This window comes from Meleagris gallopavo, chromosome 1 (genome assembly GCF_000146605.3).
Source record: "Meleagris gallopavo isolate NT-WF06-2002-E0010 breed Aviagen turkey brand Nicholas breeding stock chromosome 1, Turkey_5.1, whole genome shotgun sequence".
In the NCBI taxonomy this organism is placed as follows: Eukaryota; Metazoa; Chordata; class Aves; order Galliformes; family Phasianidae; genus Meleagris; species Meleagris gallopavo.
Genome location: NC_015011.2, coordinates 46,584,723 through 46,610,399, shown reverse-complemented (window position 1 = coordinate 46,610,399; position 25,677 = coordinate 46,584,723). Strand labels below are relative to the sequence as shown.

At 43.5% G+C, this 25,677-nt stretch overlaps 1 protein-coding gene across 3 annotated transcripts in view; it reads left to right on the top strand.

The window, feature by feature from the left end:
* The first annotated feature begins 13,490 nt into the window (after window positions 1-13,490).
* The window catches only part of GSG1 (germ cell associated 1), a 14,109-nt gene continuing 1,922 nt past the window's right edge, over window positions 13,491-25,677 (top strand). Inside the window, exons 1-7 of one of the 3 annotated variants that reach the window (XM_019614280.2) lie at window positions 13,491-15,289; window positions 15,376-15,491; window positions 17,104-17,255; window positions 17,390-17,453; window positions 20,197-20,515; window positions 23,109-23,156; window positions 25,215-25,367. In XM_019614280.2, the coding sequence (XP_019469825.1) occupies window positions 15,450-15,491; window positions 17,104-17,255; window positions 17,390-17,453; window positions 20,197-20,515; window positions 23,109-23,156; window positions 25,215-25,367 (778 nt within the window). In that variant the 5' untranslated portion in view covers window positions 13,491-15,289; window positions 15,376-15,449. The other 2 variants (XM_031554163.1, XM_031554164.1) reach the window with 2 other exon arrangements.

The window sequence follows — 25,677 nt, the reverse complement described above, 5'->3', positions numbered from 1 at the left end:
GGGCCCTTTAAAGGCCATCTGGTCCGTTCCCCCCTGCAATGAGCAGGGACACCTACAGGGTGCTCAGAGCACCTCCAGCCTGACCTTGGGTGTCTCTAAGTACAGGGCATCCATTACCTCTCTGGACAACCTGTGCCAGTGCCTCACCACCCTGACTGTTAAAAACTTTTTCCTTATATCCAGTCTAAGCCTCCTCTCTTTTGGTTTGAAACAATTTCCCCTTGTCCTGTCAAAGCTGTAGTCCTCACATCTACTGGAACTCAGCAACACAGAAACTAGAGTGCCTGTATCCAGTTACAGCCATCCCTGGATTTGAGGTCGAGAACATTAAAAGAATGAGTCTGGATATCACCAAGAATACTCTCACATGCCTCAAGTGCCTATGCACTGCATCTGTAAAAGGTTGGTGCCAGGCAGTCCCATTCACTGGACCTGTGCACTCTCAAATCTGAGTTCTTGGTGTGGGGAGCTCAGACAAAGAGGACTGCAAGTAAGAGAACAAGCATAAGCATGAGCACTTCAAATGGTCGGTCTCGACAAAGAGCTCATCAGAAGTATGTCCCAGGGTGCTGCTAACTCTGGTGCTGTTCAACATACATGTAACAACTAGGAGAGGAATGTGAACAGCAAGTTAACAGTTTACCTGTGGCCCACAATTATTCCAGAGAGACAATCTGAAGTTAACTGCAAAGGACTGCAGAAAATCTCTTGTCACAGAGGGACTTGGCCCTCCCTAGCAGATTATATAAAGCGGCAGCAAATGCAAGGGAATTCCACGAGGAGGAAAACAATCTGACTGTGCTGATACACTGAGAAACTCTAAGTCAGCCATTGCCAGCAGAGAAAGAGATCTTGGAATCATTGCAGGCATTTTGCTGAAAGCTCTCTTGAAGCTCTGAGGAAGTCAAACAGAAACATGAGGAATGTGTACAGGAGAACATGCCTCTTCATACTGCATGGCTTTCTGAAAATTTGGAGGTTTCAAGTGCTTTCAAGAACCACTTAGAAGAGCTTAGAAACACTAGCATGCATAGAGAGAATGTCAGCCATGATCAGAAATAGGAGAGAGAGTCTGGACGGGAACAGATTGCTAGTCTTGGAAAAGAGATGCCTGAAAGGAAGTCATGAATGCTATGGGGAACGTCAACAGTGAACGAACATTCACGCAGTCTCCTATCACATAACCTAACAGCACCTGATAAAGTGATCAGGCAACAGGTTTAAAACAAACAAGCTACGTTCCTTTCCACTTAAGCATCAAGGAATGATGGAGCTCGCTGCCACAGAATGCTATGGAAGGCAATGCGTGAACAACATAGGCATTAAAGCAGTGTGCAGTATAGCTCCTTCTGTCATTGCTGAATACGACAGCAGAGATGCTATCTTTGCATCGCAAGTGCCCTAAGCAGCAGGCTGATGGAAGATGAACTGATGTTCTGGAATATAGTTTGCTCTTCCTCTCATTCTTATACTTTTTTCCTTAATAACTGGTGATAGCTAGAGAAGAGATATTGGATGTTTGATCTGGGATAGTACGGATTCTACATTTTTAGTAAAACTCTTTTTTTTCTTACAGTCATCCCCCAAATATCTGTCAGCTGGCCAGATATTGCAGGAGAAGCAGAAAGTGACCAGTGAACTGGAGAGACTGCAAACTTCCAGGCGGACAGCTGACATATCTTATGGACATTCCTTACATTTGTTGCACTGGTGTGCTAGCCACAGGATAAACAAGAAACAAGGCCACATGAGTGAAAGTGAGCAAACACTGTGCTCATATTATTAAAAGGAGAATTGTATTGTTTTTCCTATTAACTTTACCAGGGAGATAGATGTCCTTTCACATTTAGGAAATAGAAGAGAGACTTAGTGTTCTCCTGCTGAACAAACAGTAAATACGCTCTGGATGTCGGATCCAACAGCTACACCTGTCCAAGCAGGAAATGTCAAGTTCCATATCAGTAATGAAATCTGGATTCTGCGTATTTGCAACCATGAGTAGAATATTTGCAGAAATAACTGGGAGTAAAATCTGTCCCCAAGTGTGCTGGTCCTCCCAGCTTGCATAGATTAATTGCTTGAGGCCGAATATCGATTGAGGAGTGTAATTTTGCATGGATCAGCTGGAAGGAGCTATAAGTTGCCCATAGACAATCTTTGCAGAGGAGTTATCTTCAACCAACTACAAGCCCAGGACTGTGGGATGCTGGCAACAGAAACAAGTTGATTGTGGCTTAGCACAGTTTCAACCAGCACACAGTCCTAGCCACAGCCTCTCCAGGGGTGTTTCACAACATTGGATCCTGTCAGAGCTCAGGGTGGGGAAACAATACACTTTCTGTGAAAATTACCATCTGTTTTTTTTTATGCTCTTTCCATGTCCATTTGCTGATATCAACTGTGGTTTTTTAATGAATAATTCAGAGACTACTGTGTTTAGGACAATACGTGTGTGTCAAACTATTTAAGCTGTGGTTCTGCTTTTCTTTCTCTGCTGCCCAGTTTCTGACTCCACCTTCCCTCCCTGCCCAGCCTACTCAATAGACAATGTTTTTCCATTTAATTTCATGAGACAAACGCGAGGCGTTCTCATCCCTTCCCCCATGCCTGGAGAAGAATAGCCCACATCTGGAGGCCATTCACAGCTGGAAGATCTCTTCTGACATTCCTTGCTTTGAAATCTAACCCATGTAACCTTCTGTCTAAATACTCTGTGCATGGCAGAAAGGGGCTTCGTGAAGGGAATCAGTGAAGCAGCCTGTGACCCCCTACATCCTTCTGCAAGTGTCAGACCTCAAGACTGCAGAAAATTTTCCCCACAGTGCAATTGTTATTTGGTTCAGGACTTCCTAGCTTTATGTTCTCCAAATGCCTGCTTTGAAAGCAGTTTGTAAAGTAACCCAAAGCTCAGAGGACTTTATTTTTCTGCAATGTTAAACATGCACAGCAACTGTTAAATGAACATGTCTGAAGTAATTTGTATGTTCCAAGATCCACAACCAGCTCTCCAGTTGGTGGCCTGTGGGCTGCATTTTGTCTGTAGAGCAGTTTGCCCAGCTTCCAACTGACTTTTCCACAACTGAAAAATAAGACATCAGGTTTTTCACATCACCCTACTCAGTTAGAGTAAATCCCTGTAATATCATCTGCCCCTGTTCACCAGGAGGGTAGATAATTTGTAATTACATTTTAAATGCCTTGGAATGGAGACTTACTTGTTATCTCTGCATGTGCTTAGCCCGTCTATACCTTCATCTTTGACTGCATTACTGAGTGCTTTACAGTGCTAGTAACCACACTCATTGTCATAAACGCCTTTGTCATGACTAAGAGGACAAAGATCAATGAGCTGCTGGCCTAGCGTATAAGGGCTGGCACAGGTATGTCTTTTGAAAAAAAAAAAGAAAAAGAAGAAGAAGAAGAAGAAGAAGGAGAAGGAGAAGGAAAGGGGTGTCCTGTTTGCTTCCCAATATTATTCTATCTGCTTTTATGCTCTGATAATGTCAGTTGCTCCCTGCATTCATTAACACAGCCCATTCCTGCGGATATTCATTCTTCTGGCTGTGTGACAGCCTCAGCTGATTCACCATACTGGGCCTTTGGGATCCAGATTACATCCAGCTACCTTAACTTCCATCCTCCCTGAGGCTTTGTTGTACTCTCATTGCACACCAGCTTTCCTGGAAGCATCCTTCTCAATGTTGCTTCTTGTGCTGTAGACCTGAGCAGACTAACAAGGCTATACTAATCTGGAAAATGTTCTTCGTTGTCTGGTGAACTTCTAAAATAAGTGAGCCTTAAGAGATACAAACGTAGGTGCATGCACTTGAGAGGTGGAGGAATATATTATAAAAGAGTTATACTGATTTTCCTGTTCTCAACTCTGAGACATTAAACGTATACCTGCACCTCCTTAAAAGTTAATTATTATAGTATATGATCTATGACGTCCTCTTTTACTTCACACTACTACAGGCAGTGTTCAGTTCACACGCCTTAGCTGAGAGGATAGCAATAAAGTGCTGAACAGGAGTGGCTGAAGTCATGGCACATTTCCTATGGATTTGTCTGACTCAATTTTTCAAGGCTGTCCCACATAAGTAATATAACTAATGTAATAGTCTACACGTATCTGGGCCAAACGTAGCCTATTGCTACCTGCATTTGACTCACATGTGACTATTTAGGACTGCAGAGGGAACAAGAGGTTCTAGGGAAAAAGAGGTGCTTTTTATCATGCTATAATTGTTCTTTGCATGTTACAGTCACCAAAACATCTGGAATAGGCATGTATTTGGGAGGATATCTCTGGCTGTGCCTTGAGCTTAAAGTGACTCTTAGGCTAAAAGAATAATTTTGTAGCACTGAGATAAAGTTACTCTGATAGAAGAGGCATACATGGTACTCAGTACTCTTACTGACTCCTTACTCAAACAGTTTGAGGAAAAAAGCAGTACTGTAACTAATTGTTAGTACTGTTACCAGTGCTAGGGCAACTCTCATAAAGTAGGATCCCAACATGGTAGGTGCTGCTCGGGAATGCCAGGCGCTGCTATACTTCAAGGTAAGTGTGGCACTGAAATGCCATAATGAGTACCACCGCAGAGATTTGGGTTCCTGTTTTGGAATGCAAAGCTCAGCCACTGTAGGAAGTCTTTTTCTTTTCATATACTCCTTTGTTTGGGTATTTTGGGAAATATTTCTAAACCTGAAATGTTGACCACTTCACTTTGGCTATTCTATTCCTTGTGACTACATGATTGACTTTGGAAGCAACCAGCCCAATCACACCTGGGTTGCAAGCTCTTGCTGTTGCAAGCAGCTGGAGATGATCACAGCTACTGCCAGAAATTGCAGTGGAATTGTGGTTTCCTATCACTTCTGATAATCTGATTCTTGCTCCTGGCATCACAAGCAGCATGCTTCCTTTTGACAGGAGATTGAAGCAGGGTAGAGCAGGGATGGAACAAGCAGTTTTGAAAAGCTGGGCTTCCACACATCGTGACGAAATTTCATCATGTGAGGATGGAGGCAAGCGGAATACACTACTTAAGGGAGAAGTTAAAAAAAAAAAATAGTAACTGGAGTAATGGAAAGAGTTTGAGTGAAAGGAAATTTTTAGTTGAATATCAGGAAATCTTTGCTAGCAACTGCCTTTTGTTAGTGTGTGGAATAGCTTCCCAAGGGAAGCCCAGTAATGGAAGCCTAGCCTATCAATTCTGGTTTCCAGAAATGGCCAAGATGCAGAAGAACACACTGCTGGCCAGGAAACAAACTTGCTGTGGCCAGGGCAAAGACTATGGGTGTAACTCTCTACCATATAAAGCCAGTGTGAGTGTTGCTAGTGACCTCAGGGAACACAGACTTCCACACAGGAATCAACCCAGTACTGATTTTTCATCTCTCTTCTGTATCTGAAGGTATTTCTTTTCAATGCACTGGTGATGACAGAGTAACCAGGACATCTGAAACCATGCCCATACACTCAATTCTGTTTCTCATTTCCTTTCACCAACTGTTAAGAAATGGTGCAAGAGTCTCAGAGATGCACAAAACATTGGGAAGAGAGAGACAGAGCTCCTTCCCACCAGCAGAGTAGGGGAGAGCACATCCATCCTGTGCACTGTGCATGAAGCCTTTAAAGCTGTATTTCTTCAATGAGCGGAAGCACTCTGGCCTCTTATCTGACAGGGTCAGGGCTCAGGGAAGGAAGAGATGCCTTTCTGCAGGTTTGTTCTTCACCTGAGCTCTCTGCTCCCCCGGGAATCCTGTCAAGCAGTCCTTACAGCAGACGCAGATTTGCTCCCTCATGCTGATGACTGTCAGTGGAAGCCTCTGTCTGCTGTCAGTTGTGTCCCCAAGGTGACAACCTCCTGATGACTCTTTATAGTCATTTCTGGTGTTCCCCAGCTTTGCTGAGGTGTGTTACTGCTCAGGTGCACAGAGCAGCATGAGGAGGGTGGAGGCAAATTGTTCTGGTTTTAAAAGTAAACAGTTTAAGCAACAGTAACCTCTCCACCCAGGCAATCACAGCGAGCAAACATTCTGCATGTCAAAGGTGTTTCTGGAGATAAGAGCACAATAAGTCTCTTGCTTTCTTGACTTTATCTAATGCTCGGGACTTAATGCCACTTAGCTCCTTGCTGAAGGGAAAGGGTTGTCCCTCTAAGCAGCAGTGCCCCACTAGAGGTTACCTGTCAATTTTCCAAGGCTGACAATGATCTCCCAAGGTTGTAGGCATGGTGCTTTCCAAAGGGCGTGAATTTAACCCCTAAAACTTCACCTTTGGCTTAGAGAACACAGTATATGTTTGTTGGAGGAGGAAAAGGGTGACAGATATAGATGAAAACTCATTCTGATGGCTTGGAAATTCAGCTTAGTAGTTGCAAGCTGCACTTGTGCCTGCAAAGCAGGCTGAGGATTTTATATTTTCTCTCCTTCCCCCTCCTTATTTATTTATTTATTAATTATTCACACAAATACTGCTTGCTGTAGAACATCTCAGTTTCCTCCATTACTCAGCCAAGGGGAGCTCTACAGAAGATGCTCTGCTGAAGCTGCTACTGAAAATTTGACCTTGTGACCTTTCTGCCATCTATTGGCAGGCCACTGACATGTTGTGCTGGTTGCTTAGCAAGGTGGTGACAACTCTGTTGAAGGAGTGACAATTCTGTCATACCAGAGGCCTGGTGAGACTGAAACTAGTAATATTTGCTTTGCAACACTGCAATGCTTGCATCAGTGTATCCCCAAGTCATGAGGACAGATGTAGTAATAGAGTGACACTGCCTACGTGTCCCTCTAACTTCCACTGATGTATGCTCTGCTGTGGCTTTTTGGCTTGGTTCTCCCAGTGTTCCTGCAGATAGAAACCAAGCTGGGAGGAAGTGCTTATCTGTCTGGGGGTAGGAAGGCCCTACAGAGGGATCTGGACAGGTTGAATTGATGGGCTGAGGCCAACGGGATGAATTTCAACAAGACCAAATGCCGGGTCCTGCACTTTTGTCACAACAACCCCAGGCAATGCTACAGGGAGATGGTGGAGTCATCTCTCTGTTTAAGGAAAGGGTAAGTACAGTACTTAGGGACATGGTTTAATGGGCAATATTTGTGGTAGGTGGAAGATTAGACTAGATGACCGTAGACGTCTTTTCCAACCTTTGTGATTCTATCATTCTGTGATACTTGTAAAGATCAGAGGCAAAGTTGTCGAGTGGCATTTCTGTAGATCTGTACAGCTGAGCTGGGAACTGTCCCACATATTTTCATTTGTAGTAATTTGTAACAGTCCAGACCATGACAGGTGAGAGCCAGTGGGCTGTGATATAGAAACTTTCATGTGGATAGCAGTTAGAGATAGATGATTGAAAATACCTCTACTGTACTCATTTATTAGGAGAATTTCAGGTCACTGCTGAAAATATTTGCACATTGCACAAATAATAGCAGAAAAAGGAACAACAGCAAAGTCAACTTACATTGCACAGGAAGAGCTAGGTTTATACTAAAGTACAGCAAGTGGGACGTTTTCCTTCTTGTTTTTTTTTCAGTCCTCTGTCTAACCTGAGCAGCAGTAGTGTGAACATGGTATTCTGCCAACTCTTGTTTCCCTGAGAGTTCAGGGACTAGACTAACGTGTTGTCCTGTAGGACTCCTAACCCTGGAAATGAGGTATGCAAGTGAAGGCAGGAAGACTCTCTCTTGGTTCTGTGCTCAAAAAAGGGAAGGGAAGGTGAAAGGACCAGGAGTATAGACACAGCTAGTGAGACCACACTGCAGTAATGGAAGCCTGCCTTCTGTTTTCCTGCTTGTAGTTCTCAAAGGGTGGTGAAGACTGGAAAGGACTCAAAAATGGTTTATACAAGAGAACTGACTTAATCACAGTCTACAAATACTTCACTTGGGAGAGAGATTTCTAATAGTAAACAATGCTGACAGAAAGGTCTCATTGAAATCTAGGTTACACCTACACTAGTAAATAAATAGATCCAGGGCTAGTTCTCTGAACCTGAGGGCAAGTGGCACAACATCCCTCTGAATTAAAGTCTTTCTCCCCTAAAGTAGGCAGCCCAACCACTGCTGGGAATGGTGCCCCAGTTTGTGGTATCAGACTTTGCCTTGCTGTTTTTAGGAGACTACCAGCTGGCACAAGCCAAAACTTGCCAGGAAGTACACTGGCAGCTTAACTATGCAGAAAATTGTATGCTGGTGCTTGGTCTGAACTGCTCAGTTTACTAATGCAGAAGTCAGCTCAGTGGCTGGCAGAAAAAGGGTGTTCACTCCAATCTGCAAGGCTCATTAGCCAGGGAGACAGTTTAGAGAGGTAAGTTCCTCATCATTTGGGAGTTCTTCAGTGTAGCTTGGATGTCATTCAAGAATTTTCTGCTACAGGGATGTAGCAGAAGCCATGGCCTTTGTCTGAGCAGCAGAGAGCCTGAAGGCAAATGCTGTCACAGGGTCAGCTCAGGCGTCTGCAGCATCCCATAGGTGCATCTGTGTCCCTGAAGGGTGTCATAAGTACAGGGAAAGCCTTTATGAGAAAGTCTTCAGGATCAGAAGAAGGTTTATTGTTCACAGCCATTGCTGGTAGGAGCCCTGAGCTGTGTGGAAAGCACTTGATTAATTCTCTCCACCTTCAAGGTAGGAGATGCACACTGCGCTCCTTGCACTCCCTGCTGCTTTCTTCCATGGGAAGTTTCAGTACCTACACATAGCCTGAAAGCTGAGGGGAGTTCTGGGGGCCTAGAAAAAGAGAGAGAAGATTCTAAGGGGTGGAGGTAAACATCCCGAGCCATGATCATTTTCCAAGAAGAGATGGAATAAGCTGACTGAGATTCAGCGGGACTCATGTCACTTTCTCTGAATGTACATTTTGACTGTGCACTAGTGAACTGAGTGACTGAGTCAGGGCTCCTGGAAACCTGGGAGTGAGGAGGTGGAGAAGGAATAGTTCAGGGATCTTCCCATTACGAAATATAGTGGGGAAGGCCAGCTTGGAGGTGTGGTTCCTCTGACATTCCTGCCTCAGTTTGCCAACATACAGCCCCAAGACATCAGTTGGTGCTGTCTGGGACACATTGTGCCTCATCAGATTTGATCTGTGATCCTCAGATTTTTCTTTCACAACAACAAACAGACTTCAATAGATCTTCCATCCCGAAAGATTTCAAAGCTTCTAGAAGATTCAATTTGTGCTTTTGCTTTCAGCCTTCTGCAGAGGACTTGGGGGTCCTGAAGAACAAAAAGTTGGACATTGCATTGAACAAGCATTGTGCACTTGCAGCCCAGCAAATTGGCAGTATCCTGGGTTGCATCAAAAGAGGGGTGGCCAGCAGAAGAGAGGGGATGGTCCACCTCTACACTGCCTTTGTGAGGCATCACCTGGAGTAATGTGTCCAAGCCTGGGGTTTCCACTACAGGAGGGATGTGGAGCTATTGGAGCAGGTCCAGAGGAGGGCTATGAAGATGATCAAAGGGCTGGAACACTTCTCTGTGAAGAAAGGTTGAGAATTGGGCTTGTTCAGTCTGGAGAAAAGAAGACTCCGGAGAGACCTCATTGCAGCATTCCAGTACTTGAGGGGAATTTATGAATAGGAGGGGGACTGACTTTTTAAATGGTTTGATAGCAATAGAACAAGAAGGAATGACTTCAAACAAGAAGAGGGGAGATTTAGGTTAAATGTTAGGAGAAAATTCTTTAATTAGAGAGTGATGAGTCACAGACACAGAGAGCTGTGGGTGCTCCATTGCTGGAGCTGTTCAAGGGCAGGTTGGATGGATTCCTGGGCAGCCTGATCTGGTGGGCGCCAGCCCTGCCCACAGCAGGGGTTTGGAGCTTGATGATCTTTAAGGTCCCATCCAACCAAACCATGATTTTAAAAGAACTCTCCTCAGTCTTCAGTGCTGAGGTTAAGCCAGCTATAGAAGTGGCTATGAAGGATTGTTGGAAATTGCAGCCATTCTATAGTTTGATTTTCATTTAATAATTCTTAAGTGAATTTTAACCTTTGAAGAGTGGGAAAGAGTGGTTCTGATCTGGAAAAGCTGTGAACCATACATTTAGGCCTGTAATGGACTTGAGTAGATGAAAATACCAGCAAATTCCAGAATTTTATTTATTTATTTATTTATTTATTTATTTATTTATTTATTTTATTGAGAATGTTAGGAAAATGTCTGCCGTTTTCACCATTCTCCTAATCTCTAGTCCTCAGAGCAGCACGTCTGCACAGATAACAGCCCAGTGGGAACAGCATCTTTGAGATGTTTACCCTCCTGTTCACTGCAGCCAGTCTTTCTAGTTTCACAGCCTCTGCAAGGCTGCAGGCTTCTTTTTTGGTGTCATCCAAGAAACACACCCACCTCTCTCTCTCCAGCCTCATCTTCTGCTTCCCTCAGAGATTCTGCAGCTCTCAAGAAGGAATTTCAAGCAATGTCAATCACAAAAACTGTCATAGAAATTAGAGATGGGAAAATTTTGCTAGTTCACCCAATCCATCCCCTCACATTCTTGTCCAGCCCATTTCTGCAAAATTTTTGCCTAGAGAACATTTTCCATTGTGTTATCCAGTCTGCTGGTGTATGATTTAAGCAATGGGCATCCACTGCTTCCCATGTGAGACTGTTCCACAGACGACTACATTTCTCTGTTTGGAAGAGGTTTCTGAAGCTCTTTTTCCATTCTGCCTGACCTAATTTCTCTAAGCTCTTCCCTTAGTAGCACACTACCCAAATGTTCCCCTTCTTTTGTGCTTACCCTGTTCAAGTGTTGGCAAATAATTTGTATTTTGTGACACTCAATACTTAGCTTTAAATCTCAGCAATTATGATCCTGACTACCTGGAAAAAAATAATGGTGAAATTAATGTGTTAATTGGCATACAGAGCATGCAAGACATTGCTAGTAGCATTGCCTCTTTATTATAGTCACTTGACACATTTCACCATAAGGTTTGGCTCTGTTGTTTTTTTTTTTACTTTGCCAAACTTGAAGCCAGCATCTACCATCTCACATCTGTTTTGGCTATATTATTGTGTTCTTTTTGTTTCTAATTTCACTCCAAACCACTTAACTGTTTCTGATGACAAGGGGAAATACTTAATTTAAAAAAAAAAAGAAAGAAAGAAAACAAAGTTGACGTTTTCATTTAAAAAGAGCCCCTCTTAATACTGTCTTCCTTTAGAAGAAATCACACACCCTTTCTGTTAGGAAAGCATCCTTTTCCATCTTTCACAAAAATCCCCGCCCCATATCTGGCTGAATAACAAGCTGCTGAGTAATTGCAGCTTGAGCCTGCTCAGAATAAGCCCAGGAGAAGGACATTTGTTAATTATTATTATTATTTTTTTTTAACAGCAAGCCTGATGGAAACAACTGCACTTGACAAAGGCCCGGGTTGCTCTACACTTGGGCTGAGGGCTGTGGCTGCCTCGCCCCAGCCTGCCCCGGCCCAGGAGGCAGCAGCCATGCTCACAGTGCAGCAGGGCCTGTCAGGCAGCCCGGGGGGACTCAGGCACCTAGAAATCTAGCTGTGAGGAGGGAAGAGAAATACAGAAGGAAAGAGGGAGACGCCCAAGCTCTTTCGTGTGCCATCGCCAAAGTACTTCTCGTTTCTGTTTCCACTGAGTGGGACACTCCCTTCCCCCCAGCTGTGTGGGGAAGCCTGGGTACCTGTGGCTGCAGCAGAGCCCAGACATCCACACCACAGCTGGGGAAGCATATGCAAGCGAGTGCTGGACACCAAGCCCTCCTTCTTCTCAGAGGCCTTTGAATAGCACCATCAGCTGCCTCAGGCCTGCCATGGTGTGGGGCTCGTGCCCCAAACTTGTAGCACCCTTGCCCTGTGTCCAGGCCTGGTTCCCACCGCAGTGCATAGGCAGCATGGGACCATGGAGAGACAGAGAGGGATATGACATCCTCATTAAGTCTGGGAAAAAAGAGATGCCCTCAGGCTTGAATCTTTGATAATTACTACGATGTCCAGTGAGATAAAATGTGGAATTGCAATATTTAGCGCTGTCTATTTCAAAGCAACCTCTGTAACATAACCTCTGCTCAGCTCTCTAAAGAAGGGTGGTTTTATGATTCCCTTTAGACCAGTGTCTCAGACCTCAGCTCCTCCGACTCATGCTCCCTGCCAGCTCTGCTCTGTTGGGGAAGCTGGCCTGAGGAACTCCCTTATGCCTCCTGGCCACCCAGGTGGCCGTGCCTCCTGCCATGCTGCCACCTGATTCATGAATCTTTCCTTTCCCAGTTCTCTCTCCTTTTTTTTCTTTTCTTTCTTTTTTTTTTTCTCTGAATGCCAAGGAAAGGAGTTTTTAATAGCTGAAGAACAAAAACACCTCCCACACCTTACCTCAAAAAAGCTAACTCTCTGTCTTACTCATTTTGATTTCCAAACCTCTTCTGCTAGCTCGGAGTCTGCTTTTGAAGCTTCAGTTCCTCAATTACTAGCATGTGAGTATAACTTCAGTAAACCATAGAGCTTCAATGACCTCCAGGGGATAATCCGTGTGAGTAAATAATTCAGATGTGCAATGGAATCCTTAAGCATTTAGCAGAGATAGAATAGTTTTCTGATGGATATTTTGAGTAGGTTGAAATGAAGATAAAACAAGGGAATAGAATGATTTAAATCCAGGATGTAGTACAAGGACCTCTCCCAAAGTATTTTATTATGTTGGCCCATGACATCAGAGGTGGATATTGGTGGTGTGACAGTAGAGGTTGAACCTTCCTGCCAATATTCTTTTTTTTTTTTCTTGTGAGATAGGTGGCAGCAGAGGGGCATTCTGACAAAATGGAATTTGACACGGAAGTGCTTTTGAACCATGTTTGAATTCCTCCATGCAGAAAAAGTTGCACCCATTGACATTCATCAATCTGTTGAATGTTGATGGAGATCAAACAGTGGATATGATCACAGTGAGATGGTAGGTGATTCATTTCAGCAGTGGCAACGCCAATGTGAAGGACAAGCAATATTCCAGATGTCCATGCAGAGCTGTCACATCATGGAAAGAAGAACATCTTGATCAGTTCATCTGTGCAAACTGAATGGTAACTATGTTGAAAAATAGTATTTTGTAGCTGATAATGTGCTCTATCAAATAGCGCTATTGTGTTCTTTGTATCTGTTGTAATTTCCATAGAAATAAATAGGAGACATTACTTTCAGAGCAACCTTACAAAAAACCTCAAGAGTAGGCTTGAAGGTCTTCATGGTGTCTAGGTCATCCTGGTGCAGGTGAATTGACTGGGTATTCTTGGAGGTTTCCTCTAGTTCTCCGTATTCTGATTCACCATACTGCAATAAAGATTTAACAAAGCTGGAAAACATTGTCTTGATATATTTATTTCCATACGTGGAATCCAAGTGCAAAAACTATGGGGTTTTTCCATTTCTATTTCTTTTTTTTTTTTTTTGTGTTTGACAATAAGATCACCTGCATATGCAACATACTCTCTGAACACACTAATTTTAGATCTTTTGCTTTTGTCATTATCAATACAGTGTCTCTTTCCCACCAGCTTTATGTTGATTCCAACATCAACAAGAATCAGCTGTGCTGTAGAAGTGTGTCCGTGGGAATGACTGTGAAGGCCCAACTTCATGGTGTAGGAAAACAAGCTATTTTTGAACTATCAGTCTAGCTGTTGCAAAGTGGAATTCAGCACAGCTTAATTTACCCCGTTTCTGGACTGAGGTTTATATCCTGCATTGCATTCCATTTTGCTGAAGCAAAATTGTTAGCAACACCCAACTAAAACAAGCACCAAATGTTTACTCCCCATCACTGCCACTGCTTTGACTGCAGTGTAAACGCACCTCTAATGACTTGGCCAATAAGAGGGGAAAATCATGTGTCAGAGCCAAGCACAGAAACAGGAATTTCAGCTGCCAGCCAGCTCATTAGATCACACTGTGTGCCTCTAATGAAATGCATTGATTTGTGACTCCTACAATAGCATTTTTAGGAAATCATTTCACAGGCTCTTTATTTGTGTCTTGGAACAGACTGATGAGGTGGGAAAACTGAAGCAGACATGCACTGATTACAAATCTAGAACAAAGTTTTAAGAATGAGGCTAACTAACCATTGGAACAACTTTTCTGAGGATGTGATGGGTTTTCCATCATATCCTATTGCATAGTCAATACTACTTAGCTGTATAAAATATGTGCTATAGCTCCAGCAGGAGCTCTGTTTTTATCTAGAAATGATTGAATTCTTTGCTTTCTGTTATACAAAAGATCAGACTGTGGTGTTGTACCAGTCCCTCTTGATGACAAAAAACTATGAACCTGTGACAGCCGTTGAGTCTAGGTGTTTCTGATTCTTTGCAGGAGCAGACTGAGATCCCATAACGGGTAGATTTAAAACTGGCAAAAAAAAAAAAAAAAGTCATAAAAGGGATTACCAAATTGTAAAGACGTACTCTGCAGAAGTGGACACTGATTCTGACACTGACATAAAGTACTATGATGAAATAGAAAGTTCAGAAAGCCAATGAAACTACAAACTTGCAGCATTTCAAAACATCTGGTAAGATCTCACAGAATGTCTTGACAGTCAAAAAGAAAGAAAGAAGTGAGGCGAGTCCATGCTCATCTTGTGCAGGTTTTAGCATTCTTTGAAGAGCATCCCTCCTTCGGATAGTCTTATATTGCATATCTAGAAATGGAGGCATTTGGAATCTTTAAGTGAATCCTCTGTGTAAATACATTTGATTTTTTTGATTTGCTTTCTATGCGTTTTTGAATGTTTCAAACAATAAAGGTTAAACAGAAAACAACTAACTAAGACTTGCTTGGGGAAAAAAAATGTAAAGTTCTGTTAAAACTAATGGCAAGCTTCTATGTTCATTTTTGTGCTTGTTCCAGTTCAATCTTCATGCCTGTTATACCACAGACGTGCTGTCTAGCAACGTAAGCTGTTCATGTTTAAAAACAGAATTCACCTTTAAATGTGCTTTGACTAAAAAAATGCCTGGTGAGGTCATTCGCAGAGCAAGAGTTAATGCATCATACAAACAGCTAAATAAAGGTTACAATCTGAGTGGAATTATTCGGAGCTCAGGCAGAAATCTGGCATTTGCAGTCTGTCACTGGCTTTAGGAAGTCTGGCTCGCTCGGTGTCACTGCCGCCCAGACACATCCTGCTGGCTGTGTGGCAGTGAGGGAGGGGACAGCAGCGTTGGACGTCTTCCTGCAAAAACAGCACAAACAGGAGCAGGGGGTGAATGGTACACGGAAGTGTCATGTGTGAAGAATGTGAGGAATGCCGGGTGAGTATGAGCGTGCTTTTGTCCAGGTTCCACAGAGTGACTTTATGGGTGTAAATAGCCATTCTTTCTCCTCTCTTTCTCCTCAGGATGGCTGAAGAACTGATGTCTGGAGAGTATATGGTCTCTGGTACACCTGGGATGCAGAGCTGAGTAGAGGGCTATGAAGAGCTGTGTGCCTCTTGGGATCTGCCAGCTAAGTATTGTAATTATTGGGCCCTATCTGGTAAGGGTTTCTTGCCCTTCTTTATCACCAACAACCCTGGGGAGTTAAGAGTGTCACTTTTGGGCAGGATACACCCTAAGTGTGTACGATACAGCTGGGATGAAAATGCACCTCTTCTAAATCCCCAGGCTTTTGTAGATTTGGCAATCTCTACAGAGGTGTTCTGCTGAGATTGTGTCATGTGTTTTGTTCCCTTGTTTTGTTTCTGTAAACCAAATGCTTGGCTGATTGAACAGGAAACCAACTGCTGTGGGTATTCACATCAACGGGCAAACTTGAAACGAGTCACCAGGGACTGGCTACTACTGAGTTCAAAAAGAAAGAGACATCTCAAACCTGTAGCAAAGCCAAACTATGGTGGGAAACACCAGATGCAAAGAGGAGAAAACTGGAAGGCATAGCAGGGGGAGAGACAGATAGAATGATGTTTTCCTGTCTGTAATTCATTAGATTTAGGCAAAGCTGGAATGGAGATTTTAAAAGAAAGAATATTTTGCTAAGGGAATTTTGTCTAATGTCAGGAAACATGCTCTTGTGTTGATGTTCTATGAGCTGTGCACAATAATCTGGGCATGGAAATACTCTGAAAAAGTTAGTAGGTTACTTGACAAAATGCTGAGAAATGTATTAAAAAGAATAACTTTGTGCAGGACAGAAGGGGGAGCAAATGACCAGTTGGGCTTCTGCATCCATTTCACTTCTTTCCCCATTGATTTCAAAAGTCTCTCAGGCTCATACAATTGAAAGACAAGGATCCACTGCCCAACATCCCCAAGGGAAGGAAAGAGAATGTGTTCATACCAATGAGGGGGAAAAGAAGGAGGAAAAAGAAGGGAAAAAAAAAAAAAGCCTGCAAAAACAGAAGGGATAGAAGTCCAAACTTGGATTTTGCTTCTCCCAGGCTCACACAGGAATAGCAGACTCCTGAAAAGAAGACTAGAGAAAGATTGCCATCTTCTGGAAGGATAAATATCTGCCATTATTCAGGATACTAAATCTGGCATATTTTTAAAGCCGTAGCATATATCTGATAAATTTATTTTAAACCTGAGCCCATGTCCATAAATCTAAATTCAGTCACATTTCATTAATATATATTCCATGATCCTAGCTTTAGGAACTGACATAGCATCCTGGATTTTAATGAGAACTTGTGCTTAAAATTAGAACCTTATGAACGTTAGGGATTATTCGTAGTGAAATTTGATTTATTCTTGGGCTTGAGAACCACTTGGGCTTTTTGTTCTGTTTTGTCTTGTTTAAACTGAGCATTAAGAAGCCAAACTTAAGGTCTTCAGATGCAGAGACAAAACAATGAAAAAATACTACTGCTCTTCTTTTCAGCATCAGCTCCTTCAGCAAATTAAGAACATCTGTGTCAAACAGAGCCTTGCTTTTAATCAAAAAGCCCCAGACAGCTTGTGAAGCACGGAAACATTCAGCATTGCCTTCAGTTAGCCCATCTTAGTGATGATTATCTATATTAGAGGAGCTTAAGCAGTGGCTGGGATGAAAATAACTGTGCAGCCATCAACTGTAATGCTGAAGGCATGGAGGGTCAGCACTCTGTAACAGCACTGCCTCTATGCAGGCTCCTGAACCCCTGGGCTGTGCAGTCCCCAGAGCTATTGGTACACCTGCGTCTCATGATGGAAGCACAGCGTGGGAGAAGCACCTCTCTCACACCCTTATTCCACGTGGAGCTGCTCTGAGCCCTCTAGCGACTGCTCCTTCTCATGAGAGGTGATGCCACTGTTGCTGTTCTGTTGCTAAACAAGCTGTAACTAAGCCCTCAAGTATCATAGGGCCTCTAAGCTTTCAAGGCAGGAGCTCAGAGGGGACTTTGGGTGAGTGTGAATCTTTCTGTTTCTTTCTAGCTTTCCAAATTCATCTGATGTGAAGCTGCTGGGAGCTGGAATTCCTGGTGAACTTCATGCCTTGGTAAAGCTGCAAATACGAGGGACACCACCCTTTGAGTACTGCACTTGTTAGACTCACCACTGTTTCGCAGGGCCTGTCTGTCACTCAGCACTTGTTCTGCTAAGGGACTCCTTTTTTTCATTACAACTCCCATTGCCTGTGGGGAGAGCTGGAGCAAGATGTATTTAGAGTCTGAAATGCACAGTACTCAGAGCAAATTCAGTCACATACGCTATCCTAGCCCCACTTTTTATTTCTCCCCTTTCTGTGATTGGAATCTGGCCAGGAAGACATCCCAAAGATGGGAACTTTGGGTCCTTGTCATCTGCTGAGGTTGTGTGCACAGGAGGGGACTAATTGATGCCCAGAATGTTGGTAGTTCCTAAGCTAAGATCATTGTCCCCTGCAGCACCAATCAGAGAGCTGCCATCTCATTCCATTCAAGTTTCCAAACAGCCACTGCCCAGAGATAGCTTGGAATCCTTCTGTGCTTCACAGAAACTTTTTACTCTGTGAATGCTGCACTTAATCCCAGTCCGCAGCACCAAGCATTTCCCATATAATCTCCCAGAACAGCTGTGCTGTGATTGCATTGTAGATTACAAAATGACCATTTCCCACAAACCAGCTGCTGGCTGGAGGGATAGCGTTTAATAATCATGGGGAGGGAGTGGGCAAGGGAAGAGAGGAGGAGACGAAGGAGAAAGGAGGGTTGAAGCAGTTTGGTTTCTTGGGAAATTTAGAGACAAGTAAAACCGAAGACAAATTGTGAGTTCTATTTCTGTATTACTCCTCCAAATTAACAGGACTTCAAGGACTTGCTAGTAAGGTAAATGCAAATTTCTTTCCTTTTGGGGGTTATCTAGGTACTGTGGTCAGTTACTGTCAGTGTATGGCTTTTATGGAGGGAAACGTTTCTGAAAATGTTCTCATGAAGATGTTGTTCAGATCTGCTTCTTATCTCCTACAGTCTTGGCATCACTGGTTGAGTTCCTGCTTCTGAATTGCTTCATTTATCTTTTTTTTTTTTCCTTGTCACTGGTTCTGAAATAATATGGCCTTTGACCAACTGTAACAAATCAGCTGGAGAGAATTTTTGTCCTACTACTGAGAATTTAAATTAGGAAAAAAATGTTTAGGTGTTTTGTTTATTTGTTTGTTGTTTTGGCTTGTTTTTTTTTTGGTCAACATTGTGAGTGGAAAGATTATTTTCAATAAAAGTGTGAACAAACTGAAACCTGGTGAAGGAAAGTATAACCAAGAATGAGTGAACAACTGACAAACCACTCTGAAGGTTGGTGGTATCCAATATGCCTCCAGATCATTGAATTCTTTAGTTACCATGCCACTATGATGGTTCCATCTCTGGGGTTTCAATTGCTGAAATAAGTGCTCTGAAGGAAGCAAAAGAAGCCAGAACATAAGACGGTACAGGAATTTTTCATGAACTGAGTATTTTCTTGCCTTTGATGAAGATGTTCTGGATCAGGCACTGTTTTCTAAGTGATGAGATGCTAATCAAATCTTCTAAGCAGTGTTTCAGCAGCATTTCTGTTGGCCACATTTCTGAGCTTGCTGGTTAGCAGAAAAAAGTGCTGCTAACTAACTGCATCGCTTTCATCTGTATTCCTGTAAGACTGTCACAAACAACGTGATTGTTTATTTCTAATTTTTCATAGTATTGTCCACAATATGCTGGGCCTTTCACACACGTTCAGCGTTGAGTGAGTCAACAGAAGTTGTGTGAAGAGGCCAGCAGCAGGCAATGTCTGTACAAACCAAATCTATTTGTGGTCAAATATATTTTGAGAGTCATAAATAGGAAAGGGTGGGAGTATCTGGATGAAGTTGTGCCAAACATAGGGTGTGCCATGTGGGAAGAGGCATGCGTTGATTACATGAAAGTTGATATGTGGGTAGATGACATCTAATCAATCTGTGGAGTGATAAGATGGGTACTCAGAAGTCAGTGCAGGGTTTTGCAGGAACCTTAAAATCTTAAGCTTCTCTCTGAGAGAGAAAGACCACAGGACCCTGGTACACAAACTGTCTTCAGAATTACTTATTGTGATGAGCTAAAACTGAGAATAATATTTGTGACACCATTCATTCTTAAAAAACAAAAACAAAAAACAGCCTTTTGGCACTCTGTATGAGAGCACAGACACTGTTATCCAACCATTCTACGAAATTTATGATGTGCAGAGCAGTGCTTGCTCAAGTGGGAGGTGCTGCTCTGAGTTTGAACTCAAGCTGCTGGGTGTGGGTAGCTGGGTGTCCTCCTGGGGCAGGCCACTGTTTTGAGTGTGATCTGAGAACATTTCCCTGTCTTTCCCCTCTCTGAAATCAGTATCCTATCTGCCTCCTTAGGTAAAGGAATTAACGGTGCTTGAAGAAGCGTTTTGGGGTACGTGGCAGAAAGAATTCTCATTTAGCTGAACAAAGTATTCGTCATGTTTCATGTAGTGGAAACACTTGGCATTTGGGGGAAATTGGTTCACTTAGTGCATTTAGTCCCAGTAGTTCCACAGGGTCGCCCTCTCTTCCCCAGTACACATCTCCAGCGTTTTTTGAAATGGTTGAAACTGAGCTATTTCTCCACTGCTCTGGCTTTTAGGAAAAGGGTCCTTCTTCGCTGGAATGTTGTGAGGAGCACAGACTGCTTCTCCTATGCATATCCCTTCCCCATGTGCTCCCCCTGGAAAAACTAGGGTTTATGACACTAGATGGCTGGTCTGACAGTCCCTCTGTTTCTGTGTTGTAGATGGAGCTGCTGAAGATGCTGCCGTGGCGCCGTGCTTTCCTGGCAGTTATCCTGAACCTGCTGGCACTCAGCCTCTCCACCACCGCCTTGCTCAGCAGCTACTGGTGCACCGGGACCCAGAAAGTGCCCAAGCCTTTGTGTGGGAAGAGCAAAGACTCTAAGTGCATCGGTGTCCCCATTACGCCTGATGCAGCTGCTAGCAATGCTTCAGCCCAGGAGGAGGTGCATTACAGCTGGGAGACCGGGGATGACCGCTTTTCCTTCAGATACTTCCACACGGGGATGTGGCTTTCCTGTGAAGAGAGCATGGAAGGGCCAGGTAGCGTCTTGCCCAGATGGCCACAACTTTTCCCCTTGCTTTTACTCCACAGGAGTTCAGAATTGAAAGGTGGAGGCTGACAGCACTTAAGAGAACAGCCTTCTTCGTTTTCCTTGATGGCACCAACCCTGTGCACTGTCTTTGTACTTCTGTCCTTCACAGAGATGTTTACAGATGGTAGCAAGGCAGAATGCCTGTCTCTGGCATACCCTTCTGTCTGGAATGGGGGCTGTGGAGTGCAGGTGATGGTGACGGTGACTTTGTGGTTGTACCATTCATCCTGATGGGCACTGGAGTGGCCCTCCTTTTCCTTCCCCTGAACTCCATTCCTACACATAGTTCACTTCATGCTCTACAGGGCACATCTGTGTATATCCCCTGCTAAATTGAAACAGGAGGATTTTAATTCGGTGTTGTCAACTTGTAGTTAACAACTGTGAGGATTACATTTGTTGACATTCTCCTTAAATCACCAAACTGAGGAGATGTATGAAATGAATAGGGATTGGGCTTTTATCAAACAAACAAAAAGCAATAAGGAGAGAAAGAGAAGTCTTGCATTACTGATGCAGAGAAAAGCTTGAGATTATGACCAGAGAGAAATCAAAGGTAGGAGGCAAATTGACTTGAGATTAGAGACACAGCATTTTAATTTTTAGTAATTTCTGTGATATTGTGACAGGTCTGACTTGTGATTTTTGACTATAAACTGGCACTCCAAACTGTGGAGAGCCAGAGGCTGGTCATGCAGCCTGTATTAGATCCCATGTCTTTTTTCACTCTGAATTTGCTCTTGCCCAGTCCTGCTGCAGTCCTTCTGCAGGAATTGGTGCCACATCAGTACAGGTGGATGCTTCGCAGTGCACAAATGCACTTTACAGCCTGGCACATATTGGGGATCAGAACTGACCCAGAAGATGGCCATCAGAGAGATGCATAACTAAAGATGCAATGATGAAGTCACTTTCCACTGAGCCACTGCCCTGCTCTTCAGGTCTACCCAACACAAATAGAATCATAGAGCTGTTTGAGTTGGAAGGAATCCTTAAAGGTCATCTTGTCTATCTCCCCTTCTCTAACTGACTGACCATTCTAGTACAGCATTGCTCATTTTCTTATCTGTTGCTTTAAGACTGTGAAAATCAATTAAATGAATGAATACATGCATAGATGCGTACATACATAAAGGTGAACAAAAGACAGAAGAGAGGTGGAAGCAGGAACATGCTTGAAAATCTCATGTCCTAATGAGGGGATTGCTTCATTATGAGCTTTTACATATATACTGTGGAAAGAGATGTGTTTATTTGGGGCTGATTTGGTCTGGAGTGTGTTTCCATGGTGCTTGTGGGAGTGGGAATACGTAATTTGACAGCTTTCTCTGAAAGAATTGTTTGGCCACCAGGCAGTCCTGGAATAACCCTGATGCCTGAAGGAATGCTGAGAGCGTGTTACATCTGGATTGCACCAGAGCATGGGGTAGTCATAGTCAGCCTCAGTCCCCTGCTTCCTATAAAGTGAGTACTATCTACCCACTGCTGAGGGTCTCTGAAGCAAGCGCAGAGAGAACAACAACTTAAAAAAAACAAAAACAAAAACAAGACTTTGATCAGCAACAGGAGTTTGAATTGAACTGAGCTGGAGAAAGGATTTCATTATTCAGGCTAATCTCAGGATCAGCTTTAGATGAACCATTACTGAATAACCTCATTAAAGTTCTAGGTGAAGTAGCAAGCGGCAAGTTAATGAAGACAGCAGATGGCACTAAACTGGGTAGCATCCTGAGAGCCACAGATGATAGAAGTAATACAGGGGATTGGGAGAGATTAGAACTGGGGATAGAAATTAAGAAAATGAGATTCTTACATGAAAAACTGCAGGCTTGTATTCTTGGGAGAAAATACCGTGCCAAATAGAGGACAGGACCCTCAAATGCAGTGGTGCAGTACACAGCTAAGAAAGACTTAAAGATAATAATGGTGGACCCTTCATTAATAGTTTGTATCTGGCCTCTATAAAAAGCCAAAGCAAAAACAAACATTTGTCTAAATAGTATGCCTAAACTGGGACGACAGAAGACTTACTTTCTGTGTGATTCTTTGTCTCAGAAGAGGATCTCATATCTCTAACATGAAATATATGGGAAGAGAATTTTTTTGCTTTCTTCTTGGGAAATCAATTCTGCAAACTGATTTGCCTGAGGTGAGTGGGAATACATGTCTTCAGAAGAGGTGGGTCTGTGGTCTGTTGTAAGCTACATTTCAATTGCCCTGAGCAACAGCCCTCAGAGACTGGTAATAAAGTGGTGAAGAAGTAGCAGCAGATTTATATATTCACCAAAGACTGACAACATTTAAAAATTGCTGATTTTTTTTCTAGACGGGCCACCCCTAGTTTTACCCAGAGATTGCCTTCTCCTACCATGCCCCATGAGAGTATGGAAGGATGGTCAGAAAGAGATCAAAAGTGAGAAGATCTGGCAGGTAGATACAAATGACCGTGGCCGTGCAATGAAGAGAGAGGGAGGGAGAAGTATTCTTTTACCTTATCCTACACTGTTTTACAAGCTGATATCCTTGTTTTTGTGTTTCAGAGGAGAAATGCCGTAGCTTTATTGAGCTTTCTCCACCTGCAGAGAGAGGTAAGAGCAAATCCCCATATCTCACCGTAACTACCCAGTGCACCACCTTGGGACAAGGGACCTGCAACATTTCTCCTGCGTGAGGACAGTGAGGTGGGTCCCCAAATACTCAGGCCTTGTGGATGCTAAAAATAGAAAGATTTCCTCCCAGATGTTTGCCCAAACTACTATCATCTGTGAGGTCAGCAACAGAATCTCCAAGCCTCCTCCCACATGAAGTGGGGTTCATCTCTTTTAGTAAGTAATCAAGTTCAAGCTTGTCAACTCATGTAGTCAACAGGGAGGGGACAGACATCACCCAAGGGCATTCCTTCCCTTGCGCTGGATGTTCACTCAGTACTGCAGTTTTGGATGCCTCTGGGAGCCCAGTCACTTCCTAAGTAATCAGGACATCCAAAAGGCACACTTTGAGTGAAATTCTGCCTCATCAAATATCAAATCTGGGCAGGAGAGCTGACTGTTCCTATCACTGTCACATGGTTCAAATTATCCTGGGGATAATGTCAGTACACCTGGATGGGCTGGAACACACACTGGGCAACTACAGCAGCCAGAAAGGAAATGAGTCTTTTAGTGGAGCTCACCTTCTTTCTCTGTCTTGCTTCCTCTATCCTATGGCTAAGAATGATGACCTGTTTTTATAAAACCTTATGCATTCATAGATGAAGGGTACAGTACCAGTGTTGCACTGTGCACATTAACCTCTCATGCTTATTCTTTCTAAAAGAGCATTTACACAAATCAAATGACGCTGATGTTACAAGATCATTTTGAAATCACATGGATCTCCATTTTGTCATAAATAAATGACTTCCCCGCAAAAGGAATTGCTCTTGCATTTTCCACAATATGCTCCTTTCACTGGAAGCAGTAATTCCTTTTTTTTTTTTTTTTTTTGCTTCCTCACCTTCTCGTGCTCCATTCTCTGCCAGGGCTTCTGGCTCTATTGGTTCCAATGTCTTCCCCAAGACTGAGAAAATAGACTCATGCAACCAGAATACATCTTTGTAAATATGTCTATCCCTCCTCACACTCCTCCTACAGCTTCTTGATTAATTTCAACCCAAATCTGAAAGAAAGCCTCTGTTCTATAAGACACTGAGGTCTTCAAGATTAATTGGAGTATCAGTATGAGCATGGCACTCACAGTATCACAGCTCTATCACCTGCTTTCACGCCTTCCTACACACAGTACCACTGTAAGATGACATAGGCCTCCAGAGCAGCCACCAGCATGGGCAGTGAGACCAGTCTGCTTTCACAGGAAAAGCAATACAGAGCCTTCTGAGCACTGCTGGTGCCTGTGGCCTCCAGGACACTCTTGGCAATCTGACCTCTGAAATAACAGTCTGTGATCTTGCTGCAGCAAGCAAACCAGCTCCTCTGTGCAGGGAATGCAACTCATTAATTCCTGCTGAAGAGCTGGGTGACTCAATGGGAATAACGATGTTTGAGGAGAGGAGCTGAGTTAAGAGGGTTTCCTTCGCATTCCTTTTCTCCAGTGGAATGACTCCTCTAGGGCCATTAGCAATTGCTAACAGTAGTGCTCCCAGTGCTGCTTCATTTGTCAGATTAATATTTCTTCTTTAGTGAATCGTGTGCTCTTCCAGAGCCCAGCATTACTGAATGTCTTTTCTCATTCTCCTCTATCCCTGCCACACAATGAGCTGGGCTGAGAGCTGTGGTATGACTCAAGTCCCACTGATAAGCCCTGCATGAATGTGCCCGCTCTCCATGCAAGCAGCAGAGTGAGTGGTGAATATAACTGCTCAAGCAAGATATCCCCCATGGCTTTACCTTGCTGTTTATGAATATCAGTGGCTTATATAAGGCAGCTGTTTTAGGTCCTCTCAGCTTTTGCAGTGTTGGATCAGCCAAGCTATCTTCCATGACACTCTGTCCCCCTCAGCATCCTTGCTGATAGGTTGGGGGCTGGTTGTTTTCCCCACCTCTCTTCTCTCCAACAGACTTCCTTTCAGGATTAGGTTGGGAAGGAGGAGTATTCTCCCTTGAAGAAACCATTTGGTACTGATGTGAGGGGTTTCTGATTCCTGGCAGGAATCCTGTGGCTGTCACTGGGGTCAGAGATGCTGTACATCAGCCTCTTGCTCATCAGTTTCATCCTCCTGATGGTGGAAATGCTGCACACCGGCAATCCTGTCTGTGGACTGAAGCTCAATGCCTTTGCTGCTGTCTCCTCAGTGCTGTCAGGTAAGTGTGTTACTGTGGAACCTGGCAGCAAGACAGGCACATGTGGGCAGAAATAAAAATATACTGACAGCCTTTCTCATTCACTCACCTCTGTTGATGAGAATCAGAATGAAAGGAGCAGTAAAAAGCCCCTAAAAAGTGTCTAAAAAGAAACAGAGTTAATGGGAATTGCAAGGAGACAATGGTGCAGGAGCAACCCTGGGAAGGTGGTATAGCAGCTGCTGGCCCTGCACAGCAACAGGAAAGCCTCCTCTTCCACACAAGGCTGAAGCATGCAGCTCTGGCTCCTGCCATATCTTCCTTGTTTTTT